General features: G+C 46.3%; 1 protein-coding gene across 3 annotated transcripts; it reads right to left on the reverse strand.

The window, feature by feature from the left end:
• Positions 1-238: 238 nt before the first annotated feature.
• On the reverse strand, positions 239-26,907 carry ARL3 (ADP ribosylation factor like GTPase 3). 3 transcript variants are annotated; one of them, XR_010367519.1, is made up of 7 exons: positions 26,808-26,907; positions 16,585-16,728; positions 15,341-15,457; positions 11,213-11,263; positions 9,045-9,230; positions 7,978-8,266; positions 239-535 (listed from the first exon to the last, which is right to left on the reverse strand). XR_010367519.1 is itself a non-coding variant. In XM_064431162.1 (6 exons), the coding sequence occupies exons 1-6, from the start codon at positions 26,808-26,810 to the stop codon at positions 488-490; spliced, it is 549 nt and encodes a 182-aa protein (XP_064287232.1). In that variant the 5' UTR covers positions 26,811-26,907; the 3' UTR covers positions 239-487. The 3 variants fall into 3 exon arrangements, 2 of the variants coding, with proteins under 2 accessions (XP_064287232.1, XP_064287233.1); XM_064431162.1 differs by lacking the exon at positions 7,978-8,266; XM_064431163.1 differs by lacking the exon at positions 7,978-8,266 and having other exon boundaries at positions 26,833-26,889.
• Positions 26,908-26,997: the final 90 nt, after the last annotated feature.

The following is a 26,997-nucleotide window of genomic DNA, read 5'->3' on the forward strand; positions in this document are numbered from 1 at the left end:
TTAGCAGCTTTATTTTAAGAAACTACCCACAATTGGTAACACAACTGCATTTTATCTGTCACTGAGGGGAAGCTGTGACTGATGCCCGAGCGTGTCCTCAGCAACCGTGCCTATTAGGGCAGCTCCTATGCATCTAAGCCACTACAGTAACTCACCACTCCCTCTGCTCCACACTGAATCAGTCTTGCTTCTGCTTACAAACTTGCTTGCTAATCACACATTTAATACTACTTATGCATAGGGAGGAAATATGTAATTCCTTTATTGGGATAAAAAAATGATACTAAAGAGCAGGTCAAGTTCCAAATCCAGCAGTAGGTTTAAACCAATGTTGCTCCCTTTTCTCTCTCTCTTTTTTTTTTTTTTCTTTTAACAGCTGTAGCTGTGCACAGATGGAAAAACATTTGGTCAGAAAGCAGCAAATTAGTGTTTTCAGGCTAGAATTCTGCTCCCACCGCTCCTCCATTTCCATGCAGCTCAGAACGCTTTACTTCTTCTTAGTACTGACATTTTTGCACACCCAGTTCATGCCGTCCTTCAGACAGAGAAAGGTAATGTTAGTCAAGCGACAGGAGGAGGAATCCCCCAAGCCCACCCCACCACCATTTTGCAAGCATCATGTTCTGCCTCCTCATTGAATCCCTGCCTGCCCTTCTATCCCCAAAACCACTGTGGGTTAAAAAAAATAAGTGCTTCCTTGCTTGGTAGATGTTGTCACACAGACATTATTAAATCTTTCATCTGACCATAAAAAAGTATCATCATCTCATCACATCACTATGTGTAGGTCCTATGAGGAAGGATCATTTTGCAGTCAAGGTATGTCAGTGGCAGATGAAGGCCCTGTTCCAGGTTCGGCTACAGATGATTTGTGTAATCTTGGGCAAGTCATCTTATCTTTGAGAGTGGATTTTAGGAGACTGTTTGTTATACAGTCAGCCCCCTGTTAAGAAAACAGCTCTAATACTCTGTTCATCTGCAAGCCCTGAAATCCAGACCCATGAAAGTCACTGCAATAACCAGACCTGGACCCTGCTGCCTGTTCCTCAGGGCCCCCACAGAAAGTGGGCCCTCAGGGATCCCACGGCTTCAGTGAGAAGCTCTGTGGTCATGTTTTAAGAGGCTGATATACTCTTTAAGGTATGTCTGTAAAAATGTGTGGGTGACCTCTCTGGCCAGTGCAAGCAGGACAGCAACACTTGTGCTGTGAATACCCAATTTGTGAGTTTATTGCTGAGATCCCAGAATGGGATATGCCACTGAAAGCCAAAGCAACACATCAGCTGTTCCTGTCACTTATCCGTTAGGAGATGTGCACAATGGAGTGCAAGATGAACAGTCTCCTCATATTTGTGTCCCAGCAAATCCCTTACCTCTACCCTGTCTGCGAGGTATCTCTGCAGATAGGGAGGCTGAAGGCAAAAGGCAGGGTTTTGGGGATGGGAGAGAAGCAGCACATCTTTGTGTTTGGAAGTCAGGCAAATATCACCTCAGAGTTCAGAGTGGAGGGATTTCACTGCATTATGTTCAGTGGTCATTTCTGTACAATTACCACAACAACTTTACTTAGACCCTAAGAAAGGTCAGAGCTTTTGGGCAAATGTCACTGGTAGCCTCATTGTAGCAGGGTTGCTGATTTCCTACTCCCTTGTTCCCAGACTGCCAAAAGGCTGCCAAGGACCTCAGCTTCTCCAAGGACAGGGAGCCCAAGGCAGAGTACAGCAGGCCCTTTGGGTGAGCTGACACTCACTGCTGTGCCTCTGTGTTGTCCCTCACCACAAAGGTGGTGGCCATGTCAGAGGGGAGCTAAAGAGTTAAGAGAGAAGAGAGGGAGTCCTCAGGGCTTAATCAGAAGCAGAGAGGTTCTCACTTGAAAATACCAATTCACCTTGATAACTGCGCTATGTGACACTTCTTATCTGAAGGGGAGCAGCAACTTTTGAAATCAGCCTTTGTTGCTCTGTTAAATAAAGAATAAGTGAGCCCAGTTTGTGCTGGGGTGCACACGAGGCCTACACTAATAACACTTCTAACTCTAACCTTGGGGAGGGTTGGTGTCTCCAGTTTCATTTATTTATCTCCCCAGCAGAGATCAGTGTAAAACAAATTGTCTGAAATCCTCTGAGCAAATGGGAAAAGATGAGTGGTAGATTCATTTTAAGGCCTGGTAGCTTTGTGTCTTCCCCTTTCAATAACACTGATAACCTAGGTGTAAAACATGTAATGCCTTAAGCAATCAATAGGATGGTTTAAAGCTTATCACTTTAGAGAGAGAGGGAGTGAGTGATTCCCAGCAAGAGGAATGCCAGGGCTTAACAATGGGGCTGGAAGGAGAGGTGTCAAGCCTTTGACTTGATTGTGTGCTTTAGAAATCTGCATGATTGCCTGCAAAGAGTAAAAATAAATAAATAACTAAAAATGCTCCCACAATGATTTCAGCTTCCCCTGCCTTGGAAGCAATAATCACATTTGCACACATCATGGCATACAAGGCAAGCAGAGCTCCTCATTCATTTTGAATGTAGGTTTATTTGCTGAACCAGAACAGCTGAGACAGCTTAAAGTAATAAATATCAGCTGACACCCTCTGCTATTCAGCACAGTAATCCCAGAAACAATACATCACTGCAAAACAACAAACACGCATCCTATCTTCTACCTAATCTGACCACAACCTGAATTCACAGTGATTAAAACACTGCCTGCTGCCATTGGGGAGCTCGGCAAGGAGAAAGGCAGACCATTGCAGCACCAGCGCAGCGAGGGTCATAAAGCAGAGTTTATGATGGGATTTACCATGGCTGGGAGCCTGGCTGCATGAAGCATTTAACGAGGGCAAGAGAATGACATAGCAAAATGCAAGAGGAAAGGTGAACTCCAAACACGCTTGAAATACGTAAGTAGGTCACCAAACTTTTAAAGCAGGAATAGATTTTAAAAACTCTCTTCTGGTATGTGTTAATTGACAGGGAAAATCACATTTAATTGTAAATATCCCCCTGCCTGACAGTGATAAAGGGAAAATTAGCATGTTCAGCTGTATCAGAAAGGTGTATGTGAGATGCCTTCCTCAGCTACATCTGCACATTCTGGTGCAACTTTTTTTTTGGGGGGGTGGGGGGATGTTGTTCTGCAGTGGCCCCAGATGCTTTGGAGAATACCAAATGCAATGGAAAGCAAAAAAACCTAAAAGGTACATTTGCAGTTTTTTGCTTATGGTGTGAAGCAGGACAGAGCATTGGTAAGGTAAAGAAATCTAGGGAAGCTGCTACAAACACAAAGAGCTGCTATGGGAAAGGCACATGGGAAGGAGGAAACTGCTTGAAAGAGTCAAGTCCTCAAGGAGTCAATTGTTGTCATCCTTTGTCCCTGCACACTCTGTCCCTATATCTGCATGTTTAAAAGATGGTTCTGTGAAGAAAGTATAATCCCTACAGTAACATTTAGATCTTGATAGATGTCCTTGTGCTGCTTTGTTGAGACACAGAGACATTGGCAGGTACTCTGAGGACTGAGGCGGATACAATATTAGTATTCCAGCCTCAAGTCAACCCTGGGAAAACTTAGCCAGGGAAAGATTTCAGATCTTTCAGCTTTGCCTCTCTTAGCTCCTTAACAAGCAGCTAGTAAACTTTACCAAAGCAAAGAGAGAAAACCCCAGGGAAGAGGATAACGCTCCTTGCAGAGAAATGCTGCTCACACAGCCCCGCCTTGCTGCAGTCCCATCTGCTATTGTGCCAAGGGAGTTGTACTCCAACGCCCTTTGGGAAAGTACTGGTAGAGCCTTCGCTGGGAGAAATAAAAAGTCCTGCTTAAGATTAGCCCACTGCTTGGTTATTCTCTGCATTATCAGCTTTGTGGCTATGGGAGTGAAGTAATCTGACTTCAAACACAGCGAACAAGTCCTTTCCACCCCATAAAAACCCTCACGATTTCTGCTCCCCTGCAAGCCTGGGATCAGGCAAGGCCACAAACTTGTGACCCCTAATGTGACCTTAAGGACAGAAAAGTTTAATCCTTTCATGTAATCCTCTGTCTGCCATAACAAATTGGGTCAGGCAAGTGCAAAATTCTCAATCTCTAGCATTTTTGGTATGCGTTATTTTAACTGTTACTTTCTTCTACCTCTGCACAGCCAGGACTGTGCCTTCATTATCTGTCATTTCCTTGCACCTCCAATGATCATACAGGCTGGCTCTTACAGGCTCCTGCCAGTACATTATCCATTGGGTTTTGCCTGGGTGAAAGCTTATTTTCTTGTCCTCTGAGACCTTGTATCCCTGTAGACTCCCTCCTTACCCTACTTAAAAATCAGAAGACACTGTAATCTGGAAACATGGTTGCTTTTCCTCAACATGCACAGGCTCTGCCTATCCCAGAGAGCTGCAGTCATCAAAACTGGTTTTAAATCATATTTACAAAGAGCTCCAGAACCTTGTTAAGATGTGGGAGAACCCCAGCCTTTCCTGGCTAAGACTAAACTAAGCTCTGCAGATACCACACTGGTATGTGGTACCCACCAGGGATGGTCCTGCTCTGAATCTTGCCCTTATGAAAGTGTTGAATTGCAGCATAGACATAACTTAGGTCTTGGGCTTCATTCTCAACTAGGTTGAAACAGCCAGGGAAGAGACAGAGGCTCAGCCCTTCCCACAGTCCTTTGGGCCAGCTGGGCTCTGGCATAAATTGGAGAAGTTTAGTGGCTACTCTCAGTTTCACTGGCTTTTACTGGTCTCCAGAGGGTCATTATGTTTGGGAGACTCTGGACACAATACGCTGCATCATCATTCTGGAGGACAGCTCCTTGGGGCAGCCTGAACTCCCGCTGCCTTGACTGGAGAATCTTGCTTCAGACAACAAACAAGCTGCAGAGCACACATCGGTCCCAAGCCCTGAGTCATATTTAATATCCCACCCTAGCCCCTAAATAACACCTCAGCAAGAGAGGAGGCAGGAAAGCAGAGGGGTCCTGTTTACTTTCACACCAGCCCTGGCTGGCCAGGGTGGAATGTACACAGCTTTTGCACACCAAGGGCTACAATTTGAGATCTGGTCACAAATACCCCATGAGAGCCTACGTGGCACCAGAGAGAGACTGTGAGGCAATAGTTCCCTTATGCTCCTCTGCTGTCATCAGTAATCACCTCCCTCACTTGCTGAGGTCTCAGTGTAGGCTGGTCAGTACTCCATTCCAGTAGCAGAGCCAGATGGCTGTGGCAAGGAGAAAAGGCCTTCCTGCTTTTTAACTGGGGCTGAGGATAAGATCAGACCCAAGCAGACATTTTGCTTGAAAAAGCCTCGATGGCACCATGAAGTCTGATTAACAAGACAAGTGCTGCCCACAGTTACAGTCAGGAGGTAATGAAGTCTTCAGCTGGCATAACAGGGGCTGCCAGCTGGCATCCAGAGACACTACACGGAATTTCCAGTTAACCCAGTCACCTCTCTTCTGAGCCTACTCAGGACACTGCTAGCCCCTTTTCCAGAGTCCCTAATGGTTAATTTAAAAAGAGAAGATGACTATATGGATTCCCCCCTTAATTAACAGTTTTATTAAATAACCCATTTCAAATAATAGTTAAATTCTCTAAATTTATATCATTCTATTAACCATAATCTAATCTCATTAACCTTGAAATCCCCAGTCTTAACTACCCAGTTCTATACACAATGGTTCTAGCTGCTAAACTAATTAAATGACCTTCAAACTATTTCTCCTTCATGTATCAGCATTATTTATCTTTGCTCATTGCTCTTCTTTTAAGCTATCACAAACATCTTCCCATATGAACTCTGCTCCTCCATGTGCTCAGTACAAGATATGCCACCACTCTTCCTTGCAAGATCTGCCAGCAATGTCTCCAATTCTACTCCAGCTAACACATTACATCACCTGCGATGGTTGGTGTGCCTTGGCTTTCATTCTGAACACCTGATGCTTCCCCATCTCCATTTATTTTCCTGCCACTCACTGTCATTTCTCAACAAAGTCCTTAAAGCAGTGACCTGAGATTTAACCACATGGAGAGCTCCTGTTCTGAGCCTCTGGTACCTGGTGAGGATTGTGGCCCTGGTGTACCACAATTCTCAAAAATAACTTTCCTAATCTCACTCTTTAAACAAGTTCTTTGATTCTCCTAAAGTTTGACCTCTCCTTAACATCCCAAGACTGAAGACACCATTTTTTCCCAGGCTGATCTGAGTTTAGTTCAAAAGCCACCTCCCCAAACATTTTGTTCCATTTGCAAGGAAAGGGAGTGCTTGACATTCTTGCTGTCTGATTTGACAGAGCTGAAGTTACAGGTGAAGAGAAATGTAGGGGCTCTTCTTCTATAAGCTACAGAGAGTTTGCAACTTTCCTAACTTTTCTGCAATAATAATTTATGGAATAAGCTACCGTATTTAGGGCAATGAGACTGACTACAACAAAGTGGGATGTTGTTGTAGGGATCTGGCCTGCATCTAAACTAATTTGTCTAGATAAGCACAATGAACAAAATACATAGGCCTGCAATACTTTCATTTAGTTCTGGTCTTCTGTTTCTGGAATGCAGAAGCAGATTTCATTTCCCTGGCAGAGGGTACTGGGCTGAGTATTTTGCACTACTGCATGATTAGGATGTGCTGTGCTTCAGGGAGGAGGCACAGTAAGAAGGTGCTGTCAGTGGAGAAGTGTGCAGCCACTCCAGAGAGCCGGCAAATCTGCCTGAGAATGAAACACGTTTCAAAGCTCAAGAACGGAAAGCGACACTTTGTATCATTTACTTCTTCCACCTCCAACACACATCTCTGAATCTCTGAATTTCACCTGTCTCTTTACTGCCCCTTTGCAGCTGGAGAGCTCCCTTGGACTTCCATAAGCTACAGGAGGGCCTGAAGGGGGTAGGAAGGTGATCTGGGTTTGCCTGAAACCCTGTCAGCTGCAGCCTCGTTTTCCTGGTCAGATTTCTTTGGACTGGAAACTTCAGAGCAGAGATTAGAGCTGAAGCCCTTTACAACCTTGGCTACAATATAGCTGAATTTGTAGCTTAGCTAACTACAGGCCCTTTAGAGAACACCACCTACTACATTCAGGTCTAAAAATCAGGTTGAGAATTTTAAATCAGAACTGCTGTACTAGGTCAGACCAATGGCTCATCCAGACCAGCATCCTCTTTCTGGATGCCAGGGGAAAGACCATGTAGGAACAGGATTTGCCTTACTCTCTTTTTCACTCCCAGTTCATAGTCCAAGCTGTTCCTCAGTCAAAGGCTGCCTCCAGATCTTACTTGTCAGTGATTGCCTGCACATCCCTTCTTCAAAAATTCATTTAAGTATTTTTCTGATACCATTTTTTTTCTGATACCTACCTTTGGTCTCCCCAACATCCTATGCCAATGAGATCCAGAATTTAATTATGCCACTTGCAAAGAAGCACTTATTTTTATTTTTTTAAAACCATTTTCTGATTATTTCATTAGGAACACTCTTCCTCTAGCAATGTAAAAATAGCATAGAGTCTATCTGATATTTTTATACCTTGTTTTATAAATCCTGAAGATGTTCCCACTCTCTGTCCTCTCTCTTACAAACTGCTAGTCCTAATTTATTATCCCTGTAAACAGATACCACTCTGTGCTGCTGATCACTCATGACAGAGGATCCTCAAATCTCTCCTAATTCTAAGCAGATATGTGGACCATATTTTTTTCTGATTAGGGTAGTTAAGAGCCTAGAAGAGGTTACCTAGAGAGGATGTGGAATTTACATGCTTAGAGATACTTATAACTTGACTGGAAAAGACTCTCAGCAACCTCCTCTAGACTCACAGCTGTCCCTGCTTTAAACATGAAGTTGGCCAGAAGATCTTCTGAAGACCCTTCTACCTAATTTTTGGTTGGACTTTACGATTCTATTATTACTACTAAAACCTTTTTAAATGTGGCAGAGATAGAAATTGAGGTCATGTTCAAGGTATGGGCTCACAATGATTTTAACCTGCTAGAAAAGATGTTTCTTCTTTGCTTTCTTGTAATTGTCCAGTGTTTGAATTTTCCTCTCTGGCCTTTGATGAGCTCTGTTCCCAAGGATCTGCTTCTGAGTAATGGCAGCTAATTTTGAGTCCTTCGTCGTATAATTAGGATTGTTGTTTCTCATGTGCATTATTTTGCACTTGTCAACGCTGAATTTCATCTGCCATTTTACTGCCCACTCAGCATGGAGGGCTGCTTCTGTGACTCTTCATACTCAGCTTGAGATCTCACTATCCTGAACTGCTCTGTAGCATCTGCAAATAAGGTTTTACTGAAACTGCAGTGAAGATAAATGTCTTCACCATTCTGTTTCTTTAAATATCAGTGAAGGGAGTACTCAGATTTCGAGCTCTGCAAATACCTCATTAATTCAGGAAAACCTAAGAGTGAAATAAACAAACCTAGGTCCCATTTACATTACAAAGAGCTACTATACTGCAGGAACTGACTACAGCACAGGAGCCCAAGACACAACTATTACAGTTCAGCACAGGGACACAGTGCAGGCCCCTCGGTGTGTTTTTGCTGCCCCACATGCTGACATTAGAAGTGGCTGTTGCTCCATGTGCAACTCTTGCATTTCTCTGGATCAGAAAAATTGATCCGTTTTTCTCCCTGGTGCCTGGGTTTAGTAAAATGCCAAATGACATCAGTAGCAAAGGTAAATCAGATTTCTAGAGTGCACACTCGTACCAGTCAAAGGGTTAATAGTAAAAGACAATTTGTTTTGTGAGAATGATTAACCTGGCAGCAGTCTCTTTAAAAGAAATCAATGTCTTCATCTGGGCCAGCTAAGGGCTCCTGGGTGGGGAGACAATCACTCTCCCTTTTACCAGGGATGAAGAGAGCCCAAGGGCCCCCAGCTCTCCCTTCCCCTTGCACAGGACCCAAGACTCCCAACCCCCACATTCTGCACTGCAAGGCTTTGGCTGTGCTGACCCTCATCGGTGAGGCTGCTCCAGCCCCACCCCGCAGATCAACAATCTCTTACAGATGGCCTGCTGGCACAGCAAGCCTTCTGCAGAGCCTCACCTGTACTCCCTCTCCCGAAAGAGCTGAACAAGACTGGATCTGCCAGACTCTGTCCCGGATTGTGTGCAGGTTCAGTCCCTCGGCAATCTCCGACGCGGGGGCAGCCGTCAGCAAGTCCTGCTTGTTCGCGAATATCAGCACGGGGACTCCGCTGAGCTTCTCCTCATCCAAAAGCTCAGCTAGCTCCTGTACCATTTACAAGGGAGTGGGGTGGGGGGAAGATGGTGAGAGGGAAGGGAAGAAAACCTTCAGCCACCAACGCTTGTCTCTAATTAGAAATATATTTAGGGCAAATGCTAGAAGAGTGTGTTCCAGTGAAACCTAGATCTTATTATAAGAGAGCAAAAATGTATACAATCATCTCTGCCCAAGGTTCAAAAGCTATTTCTTCCAATTACAGGTTAGAAAAATCTTCATTTTGGTCTGAAATTAGCAGTTGCCTTAAAAGCTACAACTCTGTGTTTTACCAGTTTCTGATTCCAGGAGACCAAACTGATGAAACAGCAAAAAACAACATGTAAATTGGCAGTATGAGGAATCTGTCTTAAGTTATTGCCTAACTGACCTGATTTGTACCTGAACAACCATTGACACTGGCCCTGATATTTTTGCTAATCATGAGTTTCAAGGGGTTGTTCGAAGTCTTAATCACTTCAATTTAAAAAGGAGAGGACTTCCCCACCCCCATCACCCCCCCACCCCAGCCCAAAATTGAAATCTCCCTCCTACAGGAAAGTACTGATACTTTTGAAGGCATTGGTTAGCTGAAGACAAGCCAGATGAGCCTTAATAGCTGAATTTTGGCTCCAGATGCACACATTGGACAGCATCTTAAAAAATAGGTTTGTTCATTCAAAACTGGTTGACTCAAAAAGATTTTTTGAATAGCTCAAATCTGAATCTGCAGTGGATCAATGGTGGTAGAAATACTTCATGCCTAGGTTGTGCAATGGTCTCATGTGAAACCAGCACTCAGTCTCAAGTCACTTCCCTATGGGAACATATGACAAACTCAGCAGAACATGAACCTGTAGGGACTGCTGGCATTGCAGACAGATGAGTATGGGAGATTTTTGTGGCCTCCTTATTTAGCTGGAAAGGTCTCATGGTCTCAGATAACGTTCTAACATCTTTTATCCACTGAATAGAAACTTCTGGATTAAACAAGTGCAGTCAGGGAGATGCTAAACTGCAGTGGAAATACAACTCCATCCCCCCAAGAGCAATGTTTGGTTTGGAAGCCAGGATGAGAGGATGGAGTTATAAACAGAACTGGCTGGGAATTTTTCAACAAAATAGGTCTTTCATCTGACACGGCTGATTTATTGAAACCAAAAGTGTTTGCGGAAATATGAGGAGGGGTTTAGGTTGGCTCCGCCTGACTCGGGCAAGTGATCTAAGCTGCTGCTTCCTTTCCATCTCTTTTGCCCAATGAATATTTAATTACTGATATAAAATAAAATGGCTCCAGCAGGGGAAAGATTCCCTCACCCCTAGAACAACCAACAGTTCTGCTGTTGGGGTGTGTCCATGAGACTTGAGAGGCAAAAGATATTCAAAAATATCTCCTTCAAACCAGGCAGAACAGAAGGCTTTAATCTACATCTCCCATTTCTATGGGGTAAATCTATTGCTAGCTATTTTGGGACACTGTCACTTTCAGTATTTTACACAACGAAGTTTAAAAAGCCTTATTTTTGTTCCAACCCAAAACAAAAAATGTTACAAAACATCAGAACTTTGTAAAACGGAAATCTTCTTTTCTGGCCAGTATTAGTTAGAAAGTTCTTAGCTTTTTTACAATTACATCCAAAAGACAATCAAGTCAATATGATTTCCATTTCAGCTTCGTAAATAAGAAAATAGGATTCCTCAGGGTCTTGGTTTGGCAAGGTTTAAAGGACTTAGAGAAGTTTGTGCTTTCAGTATTAGGCTCCATTTGCTATTATTGTATAACTTTAATGAACAGTGTTCTATTTAAACAGAATTAGGCTACCTATTTTCCTTGTTTCACATCTACCAAAATAATCTGTATTGATGTTGAAAGGCAAGTCTATTGAAATGCAAATTTCCTTCATAAACAACAAAATCTTCTTCCTAACTTTTGTGAGCAAGGGGCACTGAGAAGCACTGAGTTACTTCAAAGGAAGCTGGCTTAAGTAACTTACCTGACCTGTTTCTTCAAACCTCTTCCTATCTGCACTGTCAATGACATAGATCTGAAAAAAGAAATGACAGGAAAAGTTACACTTCCCAGAAGACACTCTTCCACAGTAGCATGTGCTTAAGTGAGCTGAACCTACTAATTATGCTTTTGGGCAAAAAGATCCTTGCTATTATTTGCAGTAAATGTTGACAAAACTTCCTGATGTTCTGAAAGGAGAGGAACCACCTCTTTTAATGCTGGGGAGTGGACAACCATGGGGGTAGAATCAGAAAGGAGCTGGCAGCATTACTGGGGATGCTGTCACCTTCACCACAGCATGTATTATCTGAAGAGAACAGGAGACTGCTGGTATTGTTTCAAACTTATTGTTACAAGCTGAAGCTGAGCATAGGAGGGCAAAACCTGGGGAGCCAGACATGGCCTTTCACCCTAGCAAAGTGTACAAACGCTGGCCTGGTGTGACTGTGCCGTGCTGCCCTCTAGCATCACCTCCTCAATAAGCCACCAAGGCACACGATGCCACTCAGGGGACACATGAATGTGTTGGGGACATTGAGTTTGCCTCCATCAGGCAATCCTACTGCAGCCTCTAGGAGAGGGTGGTTAGGTATGAGGGCTGGAGCCTGCAAGATTCCATCTTCAGCTGCCATCTAAAAAAATGGGGAACCTCAGTACAACATGCAGGCAAGAATAGACTGGTATCCCTTTTTCATTGCTTGAAATGTGAAGGTTTCTGAAGAAGGATTCTGGGATAGCAGACAGGGACAGGACTGGTGACAAACACTGAGCATTTTGCTTCCAGTTGCTGCCATTCCCCATCAGTAGTGAATGAAGCTGCTAGCATGTCATCTGCATGCTCTTTGGTGGCTTACAGGGAGCAAGTGTCAGCCTGGTTTTCAGGGAATAGATGAGCACAGCATCCTGCCATCAAGATAAATGGCATCCTTGCAGGCAGTCTCAGCATAAGATTCCATGCTTCCAGGATAATTTTGATCAAATAGTAGGAGGAGGGAAGATCTCTAGCAGCAATATCTATTAAACTATAGGCACTCTCTTAATGAGCAGCATTTGAGTTGTTTGAAATGGGACCAAACACGCAGCAGGAAAATCTGTATGCGAGGCCTGAGGAGGTAACCCAGCAACCTCGCAGGCGCTCTGCAGATCCCTTGGGGGCTGATGTGCTCTGACAGAGGCTGGGGACACGCGGCAGGGCTGGACGCAGCTGCGTGGGGATGTGTCAGCAGAGCACGCACCCGGGGCCACGTGATGGGGACCAGCCCGTGGGCAGGACACACGGGCCTCTCCCGCAGTGTGATCCCAAGCACGTGCACCAGTGCTGGATCAGCTACACACAGCATCCACCCCTATGCACCCCATTTAGGGTAGGAAACACAGAGCAAAAGAGAGGAAGGAGCTGCAGGGCTGGCAGGTGTGTTCTGGGGTGAGACTGGACTGTCACCTGTCCTCCCTCGGGACATCTCTGGGGAAGTCCACAACACATGAATGCAATGGTCGAGTGCTGCGTGTGAACTGAAAGGCAGCACCTTCCATATTACAGTGCTTCTCTAACTGGGAAGGAATAGCTCTGGGTCCCATCCAGCCAGGCTTTCTCCTGCACCGCTCATTCCTCACTAGGGAGCTGTTTTGCAAGATGAGAACTAGATACAACAGTGCTTGGGGCAAAAGCCACAAAAGCACAGCACAGAGAAAGCAAAGTATGTGCCGAGTGCCTACTTCCAAACCAGCAAGCACTGTGCCAAATAGCTGCAGGTGCCTGTCTGAATATGCAATCAGCCAGATATCCACACCTTATTTGCCTGCGTTAAGCTTCCAAATATCACAGGTGTGTGATGCAAGACCAAGCTCTTATTCAAAGGCACCTGCATAGATTTGAATTTGTAATTACTTCCTGCTTTTTAACACTCTTTGGAGGGTCCTTTCTGTTTTATGCAATGCAGTTTAGGGGAAGAGAGAAGCAGGGGGTCCTGGGAACTGTAGTGTATTTCAAGTCCAACTTCATTTTATGGCCAAGGCCACACAAGAGCCTGATTTTGCCTGTGGCACTTGGTAACATAGTTTACCAATGGGAACACCATATTGGAGAATGGAGATTTGAGAAAGAAATTCCTGTAAAGCTGGGTACCTCCTTTGAGAAACAAGCCAAAACACAACCTGGAATAAATGGGTTGGGCAGAAATTGCAAGTGGTGGGACTAGATGAAGAAATAGCATGATAAATTGGCTCAATTTGTAAATGCACAATCTGCACCAAGTTTGTCAGAGGGTAAAAATACTGGCTAAAACAGGGGTAAGGACGGGCAGAAGACAGAGCGAGCCATCAGCGTATACGTGATCCCAGTTTTGGTGTGTATGGAAATAGCAAAGCACTGCCCCAACATGCCAACATCTCCCAGTTTGGGACTGGGTGTCAGCATGAAGTGCAGTTAGGGGAACTCAAGTCCATCTGTGCACCAGCTATTTCTCTGAACTCACACTGCTGCTTCCCCCAAAATGATTCTGCTTCTATCTGCCCATTTTCTTAGTCATATGAAAAGAAGGGGTTTCTCTGTACATTGCTTTAACTGGGGTGAGAGAGGGGCAGGGAAAACAACTGCTTTCATCTCCTTCAGTCTTCAAATTCACCTTTATTTCTACACCTCCCATGCAGCACACACTAGGAAGGGTGGAAGCCCACAGGCCAGTGTAGTTTTTTGTCTTTGCCAGCAGAGTCTTCCAGATATTGTTTTGTGGTTGCACAGCCTCTGCAGCCTGAGCACCTACCACAGCAGGCAGAGATCCCAACACTGCTGCTTTGCAGGGCTGACCTTGATCTGCACACTTACTGCCTCCCCACCACCCACAGCGCTAGAGCCTGGGCTCAGTGGGCACAGTCACCTCACAGCCACACCATGTCTCTGTCCTCAACAGCCACAGAGGAGCACAGTGTGTGTCCTGCTCGTTTCTCAAACCCAGATCTCACCCCATGGAAAATCTCACAGTTCCTCTTTACAAAAGCAATCAACTGGATTTATGCAGTGATGGCTGTCCTTGAAGTTTAGATTCCAAATTAAGGCTCAAAACTGAAGATTGGCAAAAGAGCATATCAAGGGTTTATTAGTCACATTTAAACAACAGCTTCCTTTGGACAAGGTTTTCTAAGCCTGCAGGCACAGCCAGGCTGTTCAGCAACTGGACACGAGCCTTGGTGAGCAGAACCCTATTCCTAGTTGCACTGATCCTTCTGTGCAAGTGCATTGAAGCTCCTGACACATTACTGAGCATGTGTGTGACAGGAGGCAGGAATGGCATCTTTCTGAGAGAGCTTCCTACTTTCCCATGGGAGCCTACAGACCTTGGTTTTCCTCTGTTCCCACAGGCAATAGTGCTTGGGGCAGAGAGAGGCCTGCAGCCCCCAGTCTGCCTTCATCCTGGCATATGTTGCTGCATGCTAGAGGTGATCTTTGAAACTAGCCAAGACAGCACCTGGAGGATCCCAGGGCAATCTACTCTGGCATGGAAAAACAAAGGTCCTGCACTGTAAATGTAATTGTGGTCATCTGTAGCTAATTGTAAGGTAATTACAGCTAAGTTGTTTAAACCATTGAAAGACAGTCTTATGATTAAAGGAGAAAAAGACAAGGGGTCTCTCTGTGTCCCTCACTCAGAAGCTTTCCTATCTGATGCCAGACAGAGCATTTAATTCTTATGCCTCAGTTTCCCCACCTATAAAACAAGGGCACCATACTGACCTACCTCTACACATGATGTTTAAGTCACTAATGCCCATGACAGGCCTTCAGAGCCTCCAGTGAAAGGAGCTATAGATGGGTAAAGTACATGTTATTAGTGTTCTTTCATTTGAAAGAGTCTGAGATGAGAGGAAAGGAACTGGCTATAAACAGCACCATCCTGTGAAAGTAAAAACATGCAACTGAATGATTTCTGCAAACATAACTGTATTTTTCTTACTGCACTCAACCAATCTTGCCATTTAGCTCAGAATAACTCCTGTTACAATGGCAATGGTGTTGCTGAGGGCTGGGACATTACATTACTTGTTTCTGAATTTCTGGCTGAGACCTTGGAAAGCCATTGCATGAACACAGCATTCAGCTGCAGCCAATACTCACAAGGATATCTGTGTTTTCAAAATAGTTCCTCCAGTATGGTCTGATCTTCCTCTGTCCGCCTATGTCCCATACGTTCAGTTTGAAGCCTTGAGACTGTACACTTTTGATGTTGAAGCCCTGGAAAGAGCAGAAACAAAGGCACACAGAGCATAAACCTGAATGGCTGGAGCATATTGGTAGCCAGATGTTAACACCTTATATATCCCATGCCTGCAGTGTGCAGCGAGATGGGCTGGGCAGCCACAAAGATGGATCAGCTGTGGGACAGGCACCAGCAAAAGCAGCTGCTAAACCATCAGTTTGTCAGTGTTCTTGGGTCAAGGGTTGATGCTGTCATGCCTATGGAGACATATGATGCAGTTAGTGCCCTGAGAGAGCTCAGCAGGGTGGGTGCAGGAAGAGGTGGGAGAGCTGCAGATAAGGAGAAAACAAGGGCACTGTGAGAAGCAAGATTGAGCTTGTGAAAGCTGAGTAGACAGTCACAACTAATATGAAGCCAGAGGTCTCAGCTCAATTCGACACGACACAGCTAATGCTGGGCTTAAAAGAGCAACAGCTGCACGTCTGAAGGGTCCATTTCATCAATTAGAGCACCAACTGAAAGTGCATTCAAGTAGAAAAACAGGATGTGGTGTGGGCTGGCAATGCGCTGCCACACCACCCAGGGGACCAAGGCTTGGGATTAGGGTGCCAGGGCTGGGAGCTTTGGGAGGCAGCTACGGGATGGGGGGAGCATCTCCCATAGCTCTCTAGCAACCTCCTCTGGAGCAATGCTGCAGTGCTTCTGATGGGAGGCATCCCTCTCCTCCAACCCCAAAGCTCCACAAAAGGGCATGAGAGACATTAGAGAAGAGCACTGGTATATGCAGAACCCTTGGAGCTGGTTGGGTGAAAGATGCAAGCAGACAAGGGTTTGTCCAGTGCTGCAGTATCCACTCTACATGTCCCTGTTTAGCAAGGACAACAGGAACAAAGTCTCATCCATGCAATCGTAGCATGACTCCAAAGCCTTTTGCAGAACTCCACAGCACTCATCCGCTTTTGCACTACCTGACCAATCTGGCCTGAAGTTCTCTGGCTCCTTCAGGAAGCCTCCTTTTGGCAGAAAAGACACAAACTTAATGGTGCACCAGGCTCCAGTCGCTCCCCCTTTTACTGAAAGACTCTGATGAATCATGAGTGCTTTGTATGATGTGGCAGGTGGGATCACAGCAACTGCCTCAAGAGGGAAAGGCCTTCCTCACCTGTGTTGGGGTGATGTGGCTGATGTCCTCTGATGCCAGCTGTTTCAGGAGCGTGGTCTTGCCTGCATTATCCAGTCCCAAGAGGAGGATTCTCACCTCCTGGTCTGGGGTGCTTTTTAGTTTGCGCAGGATTGACAGTAAACCCTAAATGCACAAGACAGACCATAGCTGTTATTTCCCCATCCCAACTCTCGTCCCCCACAATGTTATGTCCTCTTCCCTAGAAATGGATTCTGTTGGTGGCGGGTCCCAAGACACCCTGAATACCTTTCTGCAGTCCTATTCCCATTTCATTTCCCACTCCTCCCTTTGCCCCTATTTTCTTCCATCTCAGAGTATCAACAAGGTCTCAGACAGCACAAATGTCACACAGCGGGGTGCCCTGCTGGCTGCACAGCTCTTGTCACACAGCTGTTTGGCATTCCCTGTGACAGGGAGACAGTGCCTATGCACACCCTGTGCAGAAGCTGCAGACCACATCCTCGCAAGCTCTTCATTACCTTTATCAGAGGGGAAAACCCCATTAATTTGATTTGCCTCCTAGGTAACTGCAGGTTACTATGTACCTGACATTGGTTCTTCTCATAGTAACTACCCTGGTCATCTCAAACCCCATTTATCTGTCTAAAACATGCAGAACCCATGGGGCATGTGCAGTTCTGATTCTCAGGATGTAGCACTTAACAACTACCTCAGATTACCACACATCCTCACTAAGAAAAGCACTGTGGATTCCAGTCATTACCCAGGCTCAGCTCTCTGAGCTGACAGTATCACTCAGGATTAGGAAACAGAATATGCAGGTCAGCTCATTTACAAACATGCACCTTACAGCAGCACACCCAAGCTTTTGTCAGTGCCACAAGTTAGAGACCAGCACCTCTCTAAAATGGCTGGAAAAATATTCTGGATCCTGGCACGTAACCAAGAGATGCAAATCACCCAATTTCCACCTGCCTCTCACTGCCCAGCCCATCCCACCCCACAGGAGAGGGACAGTTGCAGCCAAGGGCACAGGAGCAGGCTGTGACACCAGGAATGCCTCTGTGTCTTTGGCACCCTGCCACACTACTCTGCAGCCCCTGCATGTCAGGGACTCCACCTCAGGGCCCAAGAAGCACACCACACTGAGACCCTGCCTGTGGACACAGCTGCTCTTGCTACGAATTCACCTGAGAAAATCCAGGAAAGAAATACACCTACAGCCCCTTCTGAAGCCCTCAGCATTCCTGTTCCATCTCTCCCAGACAATTCCCTTGTTGAAGCCCACTAAAACCAAGAGCCAGGAAGAAAGTTCAAATATCAGCAGAAACCTGAGCCCATGGGGCCCATATCTCAAGGCTTTTTGTTCTCCCAGTAGCAAAATGGAGAAAATGCTTCTTGTCGACCTGCAAGGTGTAATCAGTTAAATGTCTTGAAGTGCTTTGTTGCTATGAGGAACTAAACCCTCTAAATATTCCTGCTGAGAGCCAAGGACTATTTGAGCCTTGAAGGTTGCTCCGATGCCTTCCAGATCGTGGCAGAAACTTGTCCTGGGGATAAAGAGCTGCATTTGCAGTACAACTGTCACCACTGCAACGCATCCCCTGTCTCCAGCAGTGTCCTTCTGCCCACTCCCAACCTCAGCCATTCTGCAAATGCTGCTTCTGACTGCTCACCTCCCTGCTCCCAGGTGGGAGTGCTTTGGGAAGGACTCAGCACTACAGGTCGTGATGGTAAAGCTTTTAATAATGCTCAGAGATTCAAATGCATGTGACATCTGATCCACCCCGTAAGCATTTTAGATTTCAGAGTCATTTAATGGGTTTCTGTTAAATTACCAGCTACAGCTCAAAATACACGTGTGATGTGTAAAAAACAAGGAGGAGAGAAGGAACTTAGTAAAACTGGGTTCAAAAGGTATTTGTAGAAAGCTGCAGGATTGCCACTGTTGCTGTGCTTTTAAAAAGCACTGTGGAAAGCTGAGGTTCAGAAATTCAGAGCTTGTGCAAGCAACAGCAAAACTGCAATCTTACTGCCCAATAAGCAGGCTCAAGGTATCACCTATTTCATAGGTGACAGGTAAAAAACTGGGAATTCAGGCCCTGCTCAAGAGCTGTGAATTAGAAATGGACTCTGCTTGGTAGAGGGTGCTATGCCTGCTCAGTACAGGCACTGGCACAGGCACAGTAAATCCCCAGCTTTTAGGTGAAGTGTACAGGCCTGTAACACCACGTGCAGGACCCTGAGGGCCAGATGCTCACAGCTGGCTCTCACCCATGGGCCCATGGCTAATGAATTTGAAGGGCTGCGTTCAGTGCAGCCAGTCACTGCAAGCCCTGCCAGCCCAACAGCTCATCTCCCTGGCCACAGTGCCCAACCCATGTGCTGCCCTGATGATGGTCTGCACTCCCACACGTCTGAGGAAAGAGAAAAGGAACAGCAGCAAAAATACCTCTAGTGGTTACTTGTTTATATGCATGTCCTAAGTGCCCTTGACATCATTAAAAAGCACAAGTTTTAACTGCATGACTAGCAACACATTTTCTTTTCACCTGCTGTCAAATTTACAGTTGTGTTTGTTGGCTTGTAAATTTGTGGATTTCAGCTCAGTGTGGACAGACTCCACAGGAGCAGGAACTCTAAAATTCACACATTCTCCTTCCTTTCTGGGGAAACACTGAATTTCCCATTCTTATGGGCCTGACCCAAAGCCAATGTACATCAGCCAAAGCACTACTGCCGACTTTGGAGAGCTCTGAATCAGGCCCTATTATTTTAGTTTATTGCTCACAGTTAAAAAAAGAAGCTGTTGAAATGCTAATCCTATTCACAGCTCCACTTGCTAAGAGCAGAGCAGTGTATCCCAGAGCAGATCAGGATTAGGTGCCTTTATATTTCAGAATTCAACTCCAAAATACTGAGCGCAAAGAAATGTATTACAAAGTATTGCTTATCTACCACGGAGCAATTCTCAAGGGTCGGGAAGAGGAACAGTTGTAAATGTTAATAGAGCTTCTCCCATTGTAGATGGATGCTATTTCTGGGCTAGTATGACAGCCTATGAGAAAACGATCAGCATCGTTCCATATTCTACTCAAGTGACACTGCTGCATGGCTGATCACAGGATTATCGGGGTAGCCAATAGAAGAGAAGATATATATAGAAATAAAAGTATTCTCTAAGGTATAAAGTAAGCTGATTTAAAAGGCTGGAAGACAAGCAAGCCAACATAGAGAAGTGGACTTTATTTCAGTAGCTGCCAGCATAGGTTACATGGTCTGTATATACAACTTAAATCAAGAGCCAAATAATAGTATTGGTTCCCATGACTGTTACTATTTTGTAAATAGTATTTAAAATATGAATCTAGCATTCTCCCTGTAGTTAGCAAAGATTTAAAACTAAAGAAAGCCTGTCCAGATGCATTTCTCATTTTTTTCTTTTTAATTTTTTTTAATTGATCTTGTGAGCACACTGGCTAGAAAGACAGAAGGCATTTCCTGACAGCTTAGTAGCCTGCAAAAAATAACTGAGCAGAGCTCCCTGCTGCATGCCACCACGATGTGGGACAAGCAGCCCCTGTTGCACACACACTGATGGACAAGCACTCCTCTGCTGGCAAACACAATGCTGAAACTAATGGGCTGAGGAGAGTCAGAAAAGCAGTGCTGTGTTATTGATGGGAGTTACCAGGTAGAAAGCATTATGAAATGGGAAGATCTGGTGCAAAGAGGATGCACAGAAGCAACAGAGGAGGAGCAGATTTTTGAAGCAGGGCAGGTAAAAAATGTCTCATGCTGGGACTTAGCCAGTAGTGAGAAGGGAGGATTCCCAGGATGCCTGCATAGCAGCCAGGCCAGTGGCACTTGCTCACTGGAGTGTCCAGGGTGAGAAGCAGGACAAGTCTTGAGCAGGCCAGGGTAGATGTGAGCTGGCTGAGGAGCCACAGAGACGCCTCACAGGAGTGTAAGGGCAGCGTGTCAGCTGCACAAAACTAAGCAGACTGCGGCATCTGTAACAGAGAAGGGAACTGCAGATGCTGCTCAGATAATGAACAGCACAGCATGGCAGCGTGTGCAGCCTTTGGAGAAGGGCAGCCAGACACAGCAACTCAAGGCTGGGCACAGTCAGCCAGCATCCGCTTCTTGGTCACCTCTGGGTTAAGCAAACTATGTCTTATATCAGATTGGCTTGTTTAAAAACATCTTTGTCCTTGGTGGAGAGGGTTTTCTTTACAAGCACCGTGAGGAGACCGACTGATGGGGTCAGCAATGAGGAGACTGTATTTTCCAGACAGTGAGCGGGGACATACAATAAAGAAAAAGAGACTCCTGACAATTACTATGAAATCAGAGTGGGGCATTAAATTCAAAGATGCAGCTAAATGGGTAAGAGCACTCATAAACACATTGAGCATGAAAGCAAAGCTAACCATCTTATTAGCATCCTTCAGAAAACAGGGACATGTGGTTTTACGGAAGTATATCATTGCTAGGTTTAAAATACCCACCAAATTATCAAAGGACTTTCAATTATAGCTGCATGCAGTAATCCTATTCTCTCTCAAAAAAAAAAAATCCTACATATATAAAAATACAGTGACATTTATAGTACTAGCTAAGGGTTTTGTGGGTTTATTCATGCTGTATATGGGTCTCTTCAACTAGCTGATGCATGTAACTACATCCTGTACCACAGCAGCCACTGAAAGGAAGATTCACTTTACAGGCCAAAGCAAAAATTGGTTTGGGACAAACAGAGCATTGAGATAATCTGTTTAAATATTGTATCAGATTGGCAATATAAAGCCATAATGGAAAGAACAACTCTCCCTTGTACTGAGGGCTGGATGCATGGGGCATGGATAAAAAGCGTGGCCCACAAGCTGCTGCAGAGCACAGTTGATTCTTATTAGGAAAGAGAAGTAAATGTATTCTGTTTAACTTTATTAGCCACAAGGCTTAGATAATGAATTTAAAATAAAGCCACCCTCAGTCACCACCAATTGCTTATCTACTAGATGTGGACATTTGGGTAGAATCAATTCACTTCACCAGGATGTAATAGAGCACAAAGCTCAGCAGCTCAGCCTGCCATTATGGGGAAGACAACATCCTCCCCATCTCTACACCCCTGCAGAGATGCCCTCTTCCCCACTACTGCAACCACAAGTCACTTTATCCTCAAGACACATCTCAGCCAAGTACATTTGCCACTGAGATGACAATTCCTGTCTCCCCACAGCTCCCCAGCACTGCTGAGCTCTATTCTCAAACTTCTGTGACTTTCCTACAACCGTGGGAGAAACTTCACAAAATATCCATAAAACCAGCCCATGATTCTTCTGCTAATTCCTTCTCTGCCACACCTACAATCTTTGATGAGGTTTAGGCAGCAAATGGGTCAAGTTCAAATCTGTCCTGGATTCTACTTATTCATATCAGTTGGTTATCTCTCACCCCAGACAGACCATATTTCCATGGCATGGGAGCACCTTGGTGCTCTGCCAGCACAGCACCCAGCACAGCTCTGGGCACCAATTTATTTACTTTCTATTAAGCAATATGTTAGCCGTTCACCATTTTCAAAGCGTAAGTTAAAGATAGAGGGTACACGTGACGATTTCAGAAAGTCACACAGGAGGAGCTGACACAGGGAAGGACGAGGGGCTTAGCTGAGCCAAATATCTTGCCTTTCACAGTGGATATATGAGGCTACATTTGTCATCGAGGGTGCAATCCTGCACACGCAGAGCTGGAGGAGGGGAGTCCTTCCTGACAACTGCACTGATTAGCTGGTGCCCTGAAGAATGACGTCTGATTACCTTTATCTTCGGCTGCAGAACTGCAAATGTCACTAATGGTCATAAAATCATCCAGTCTTTTTCAAAATACAACCGAAGTAAATTAATCTATTGAGCACAGTTTATTCAATACTTCTTACTCTGGCAAAACTCCCAAAAAATCATTTGCTTGCTGCATGTCTCCACCATATGGTGTCATTCAATGCAGACTTTCTCTCCTGCATTGAAATCCAAAATTTAATGGAGTCGAGTCACCTACAGAGTTTTTCCAGCTCAAACCCACTAATGTAGTTTTCTGTCAAAGAGGTCACACAGCACTTTCCAGTCTGATACACAAACCAATACCAGCATGAATCCTCTTTTCATAATTAAAATCAAAATCTTCTGGTTTCAGCAGGTTTGAAAGAAGTATTTTGCCCTGTGTAGAGAAGAGCCAATGCCCAGCACTGGACAATGTCAGCAGTCTCTGTCTGGTTGCAGAACTTCAAAGTCTTGGCCAGTGACTGGTATACTCTCCTATCTGCAGGTGATTTCTCATATCAACCTCACAGCAATCACTAAAATAAACCAAAAAACATGACATTGAACTGTACTGAAAACTAAAGTAGTGAGACACTTATAATACTTGAAAGCATTTTTAATGGGGCCATTTTACATAGAGCCTTACTGCCAAGGAACAAGTGACAAAATAAAGAATTTCTAAGCATGAGGTATGCCTAGAGCAGGCAAGACATAGATGCTGGCTTTCCTAGAAACATGAGCTCAAGACCAGGAGAAAGATGCCTGACTAGGCATTTAGCTATGCTGTTATTTTATCCTCTTCACCAGATGTGCCTTATGTCAGCTAGGCACTCTGTGACTCAGTTTCCTCAACTATAAAACAGGGCCACACGTTGATAAATCTGGTTTTGACACAATGATGTCATCTTCAATCAATGGTTTTAGAAAAACACTGACCATCCTCTGGCCCCAGCATCCATGAATAACATACCATGTCTCTTGGTAAAGATTGTTATTACAGTGACAATAGGAAGCATTATTGTGACGAGGAAGCCACAAGCTCTGCATTTCCCAAACTTTGGAAAGCAGCACATCCTTTCATGTCGCAGCCTCCCTTCGCCCTTGCCATGCGCCCACTGCAGATGCCGCTTAACGGTGCCAAAGACTTTCAGCACTACACATCTCTCATGCTTTGCAGTTTTATGGCTCATCCTTCCCTCCGTGCTCCAACTATGACCTTCCACCACCCCTGCCCCACAGCTGTGAGACATCCTGGTATCCTCTGCAGAAGAAGACACTGCTCCTCTGTACTTACTCACTTGGATGAACACTGAAATAATTTAAACCTCAGCATTAACCCTCTCATCACTGCAGCTGGAGCAAGCAGTCGTTGAGGGGAGTTTAAGTGCTTCCCAGTGCCATCAGGACATGGCAGGAACGTGCTCACGGGCAGCTACCATGGTTCAGATGACAAGCAGTAAATTGTTACATCAAGCTGTCTGGATGATTTCTGACTGCTGACCCACACCCCCAGGCTGCCATAGCTGCTTTGGATGTATTTCCTGCTGTTTCAGAGTTTCTACCACAAATGATTATTCTGTTTTAGTGAAAGCTGAGAATCTAGAGAGATAGTGCATTGCTCTCCAGTCCTCTGTCCGGTCCACCCAGCCCACCAGGCACCCCAAAGTGCCACCCACCCTGCCTGAGAGGCTCTAATTCAAAAAACAACTCCAAGAAGTGGAAAATAGACAAAGAGGCAGTAAAATGTTGTATCAAATAACATGAACACTGGCGAACACCCAGTCACCCTCCCTGCACACAAAGCGCCTGGATAAGAGCAGCCAGATCCCAGACTACACCAGCTTATCAGGACATCATAAGGCACAAGAGCAGATCTGGCAGCTGCAAGCCAAATGTGTCCCACAAAGCAGTGCACTGCTGCAGGCAGCTGTCCTCATCTTTACAGCAGATGTCCATCCTGTGATGGCTTTGGTGCCTGGTGTGACATTCCCCATCACCAACTCATCTGAAACAGAGCAGATCCCACAGGCTTCATCTCTATCTTCTGCTCTGTGACCCAGCAGGTAGGGATGCAGCCAGAATTAACCCAGTGAAGATGAGAAGCTGCCTTTGTTGCTCTTGCTTACACCTCCTCCCATGCATGAATCCAACTTACGTCCAGAGGGCTCCTGGACAAAATAAGGCTTTACCCTTGGGAAAGCTCCTTCCCCTTTGCCATTGCCTTCTGCTTGTGCTCTCTCTTCATGCAGCATCCTCACAAATGGCTGCACATGCACGGCAGCTCTCTCTCACCACCCTCACCCAAGTTCCAACCCCTCCTAGTCCTCACTGCACTTTGCCAGCATCCCACTTGTCCCACCCCAACTACTTTGGCATCTGAACCCAAATTGTTTCCAACACCTGGATGACCCTGGTCCTCCATCCAACCTTCCTCCAACCTCAATTTGGACTGCACTACACCCTCACCACCCCACCTCTCTCCCAGTACTGTCCTCCACCCAAGACACTCAGTTTTTGCCTTCAATTCATGCTACTACCTCTCAAACATTTTATTTCCCTCTTCCAACGCTTATTTTCTCCCTGGGATCTTTCTTTCTCTCATCAACATCAAAACTCCACTTCCAGTCATTCCCACTGTTTATTTTTATTTCTTCTTTTGAACCCAGACTGTTCCCCATCTTGCCAGCCCATGGCAGAAAACCCGAGCACACAACATCCCAGCACACTATCCTAGCCAGCCAAACACTGACTGGGTTTTCCCCCTGACTCACCAGACTGTCCATCCCACCCAACTGGCAGTTTTCTTTCAGCCATGGAACACTCTGTCCTGGACATCTCTGAACACCTGAACCCTTCAGTCTCTCTCTGCCATCATTGATACACAGCCCTTTCTCAGGCTGTGCATCAAAACCCAACCTTTCCACCTCAGCAAGTTCTCTTGTAGCCCCCTCAATCTCTTTAGACAGGATCCAAGTCCCAGGGTGGCCTCCTCCCACCTTGGCTGGGTTGTCCAGTGCACCTTTAGAGTCACAGCTGCTCCCAAACTCTTCACAGGCAATCTCTGAGCACTGCCTTCCATCCTTGCCAGGCTCTTCCATCGTTCCTTCCCTCCTCAGGCCACTGCCATCCTGGTCCCCAGCCCTCCCAAGCACCCAGCCCTCCATCACACCTTCCACACCCTCACTGAATCCACTCCAGGAATGCTGATTCCCTCCCAACAAAGAGCCCCCCACAGCATCCTTGAGCCTCCAGCCTCTGTCTAGACCTGATCCACAGAATCACAAAATCAATTAGATTGGAAAAGACCTCTGAGATCACCAAGTCCAACCTATGACCAAACACTTACATGCCAACTACAGCATTACAACAAGTGCCATGTACAATCTTTCCAATCTTTCCCTGAACACCTCCAGGGATGGTGACTAAACCACCTCCCTGGCCAGTCCTTTACAAGGTCCAATCACCCTTTCTGTGAAGAAATTCTTCCTAAGTCCAGTCCAAGCCTCCCCTAGCACAGCTCGAGGCTATTTCGTCCTGTCCTGTCACTTGGGTCACTTCTGCCTGGGAGAAGAGGCTGATCCTCACCTGTCTACAACCTCCTTTCAGGTAGCTAGAGCGTGTAAGGTCAGCCCTGAGTTTCCTCCTCTTCAGACTACACAATCCCAGCTCCTTCAGCCACTCCTCACAGGACTTGTGCTCCAGGCCCTTCACTGGTTCTGTTGCCTTTTTTGGGACTCAACCCCCTTCTTCGTGTCCCCCATAACAGCTGCGTGCTGCCAGGGCCCCAACCCCAGCCAGGATGGATGTTCCACGGCCCCACGCTTGCCCTGCTCCCATGCCTTTGTACGGGTGCCTGCAGCTGCACAGCCCCAGGCGGGCACTCAGACCCCAGGCCAGCCACGCTCCCTGGGCGGGTGTCACAGGACGGCTCAGGCTGCACGGGACCACAGTCGGTCATCTGCTCCAGCCTCCCGCTCAGGCAGGCTCATCCTTGAGCACACGGCACAGGATCCTGTCCAGCTGGCTCTGGAATATCTCCACTGAGGGAGACTCCACAAACTCTGCGCAATCTGTTCCAGTGTGTGGTCACCCGCACGGCAAAGTTCTCTCTTGTATTCAGGCGGAATTTCCTGTGCATCACTTTCTGCACGTTGCCTTTTATCCGACTGCCCGACAGCACCAAGCAGGGCCTGGCTCGGTCCCCCCGCTTCCACCGCCGTGGCACCCCCTCTCACGGCCCAAGGCCTGCCCGTGCCTGCCACGAGCCCGGCCGGGCCCGACAGACCCTCCGGCCCCCATCCCGCCACGCTCCGCGGGGGGATCATCCGCGGCCGCAGGCGCCCCGGCCGCGCTGTCCCCGGCCCTGCCTGGCCCGGTCCGGCCCGGCCCGGCCCCGCTCGCCCCCGCCCCGCTCACCATCCTCGGCGCGGCCCGCGGTTACCATGGGCAACTGCGTCACACCCACCCCGCGCGCCGACGTGCCCGCGCCGGGGGCGGGGCCAGACACGGGCCCGCCCACCAAAGGGCGCGTGCGTACTAGGGCGGCCCTGCCGGGGGGGAGGTGGCCGCGGCCGCTCGGGGCTCGGTGATTGGCTGAGGGCGGCCA

Source organism: Passer domesticus, chromosome 8, assembly GCF_036417665.1.
Source record: "Passer domesticus isolate bPasDom1 chromosome 8, bPasDom1.hap1, whole genome shotgun sequence".
In the NCBI taxonomy this organism is placed as follows: domain Eukaryota; kingdom Metazoa; phylum Chordata; class Aves; order Passeriformes; family Passeridae; genus Passer; species Passer domesticus.

Excerpts from the sequence above, each read along its gene's own strand:
- ARL3 (XM_064431162.1), bottom strand. Across the intron at positions 15,458-16,584 it reads GCCACATCACCCCAACACAG|GGCTTCAACATCAAAAGTGT; the intron begins GTGAGGAAGGCC and ends TGCTCTTTCCAG. Across the intron at positions 536-9,044 it reads TTTCGGGAGAGGGAGTACAG|GACGGCATGAACTGGGTGTG; the intron begins GTGAGGCTCTGC and ends CTCTGTCTGAAG.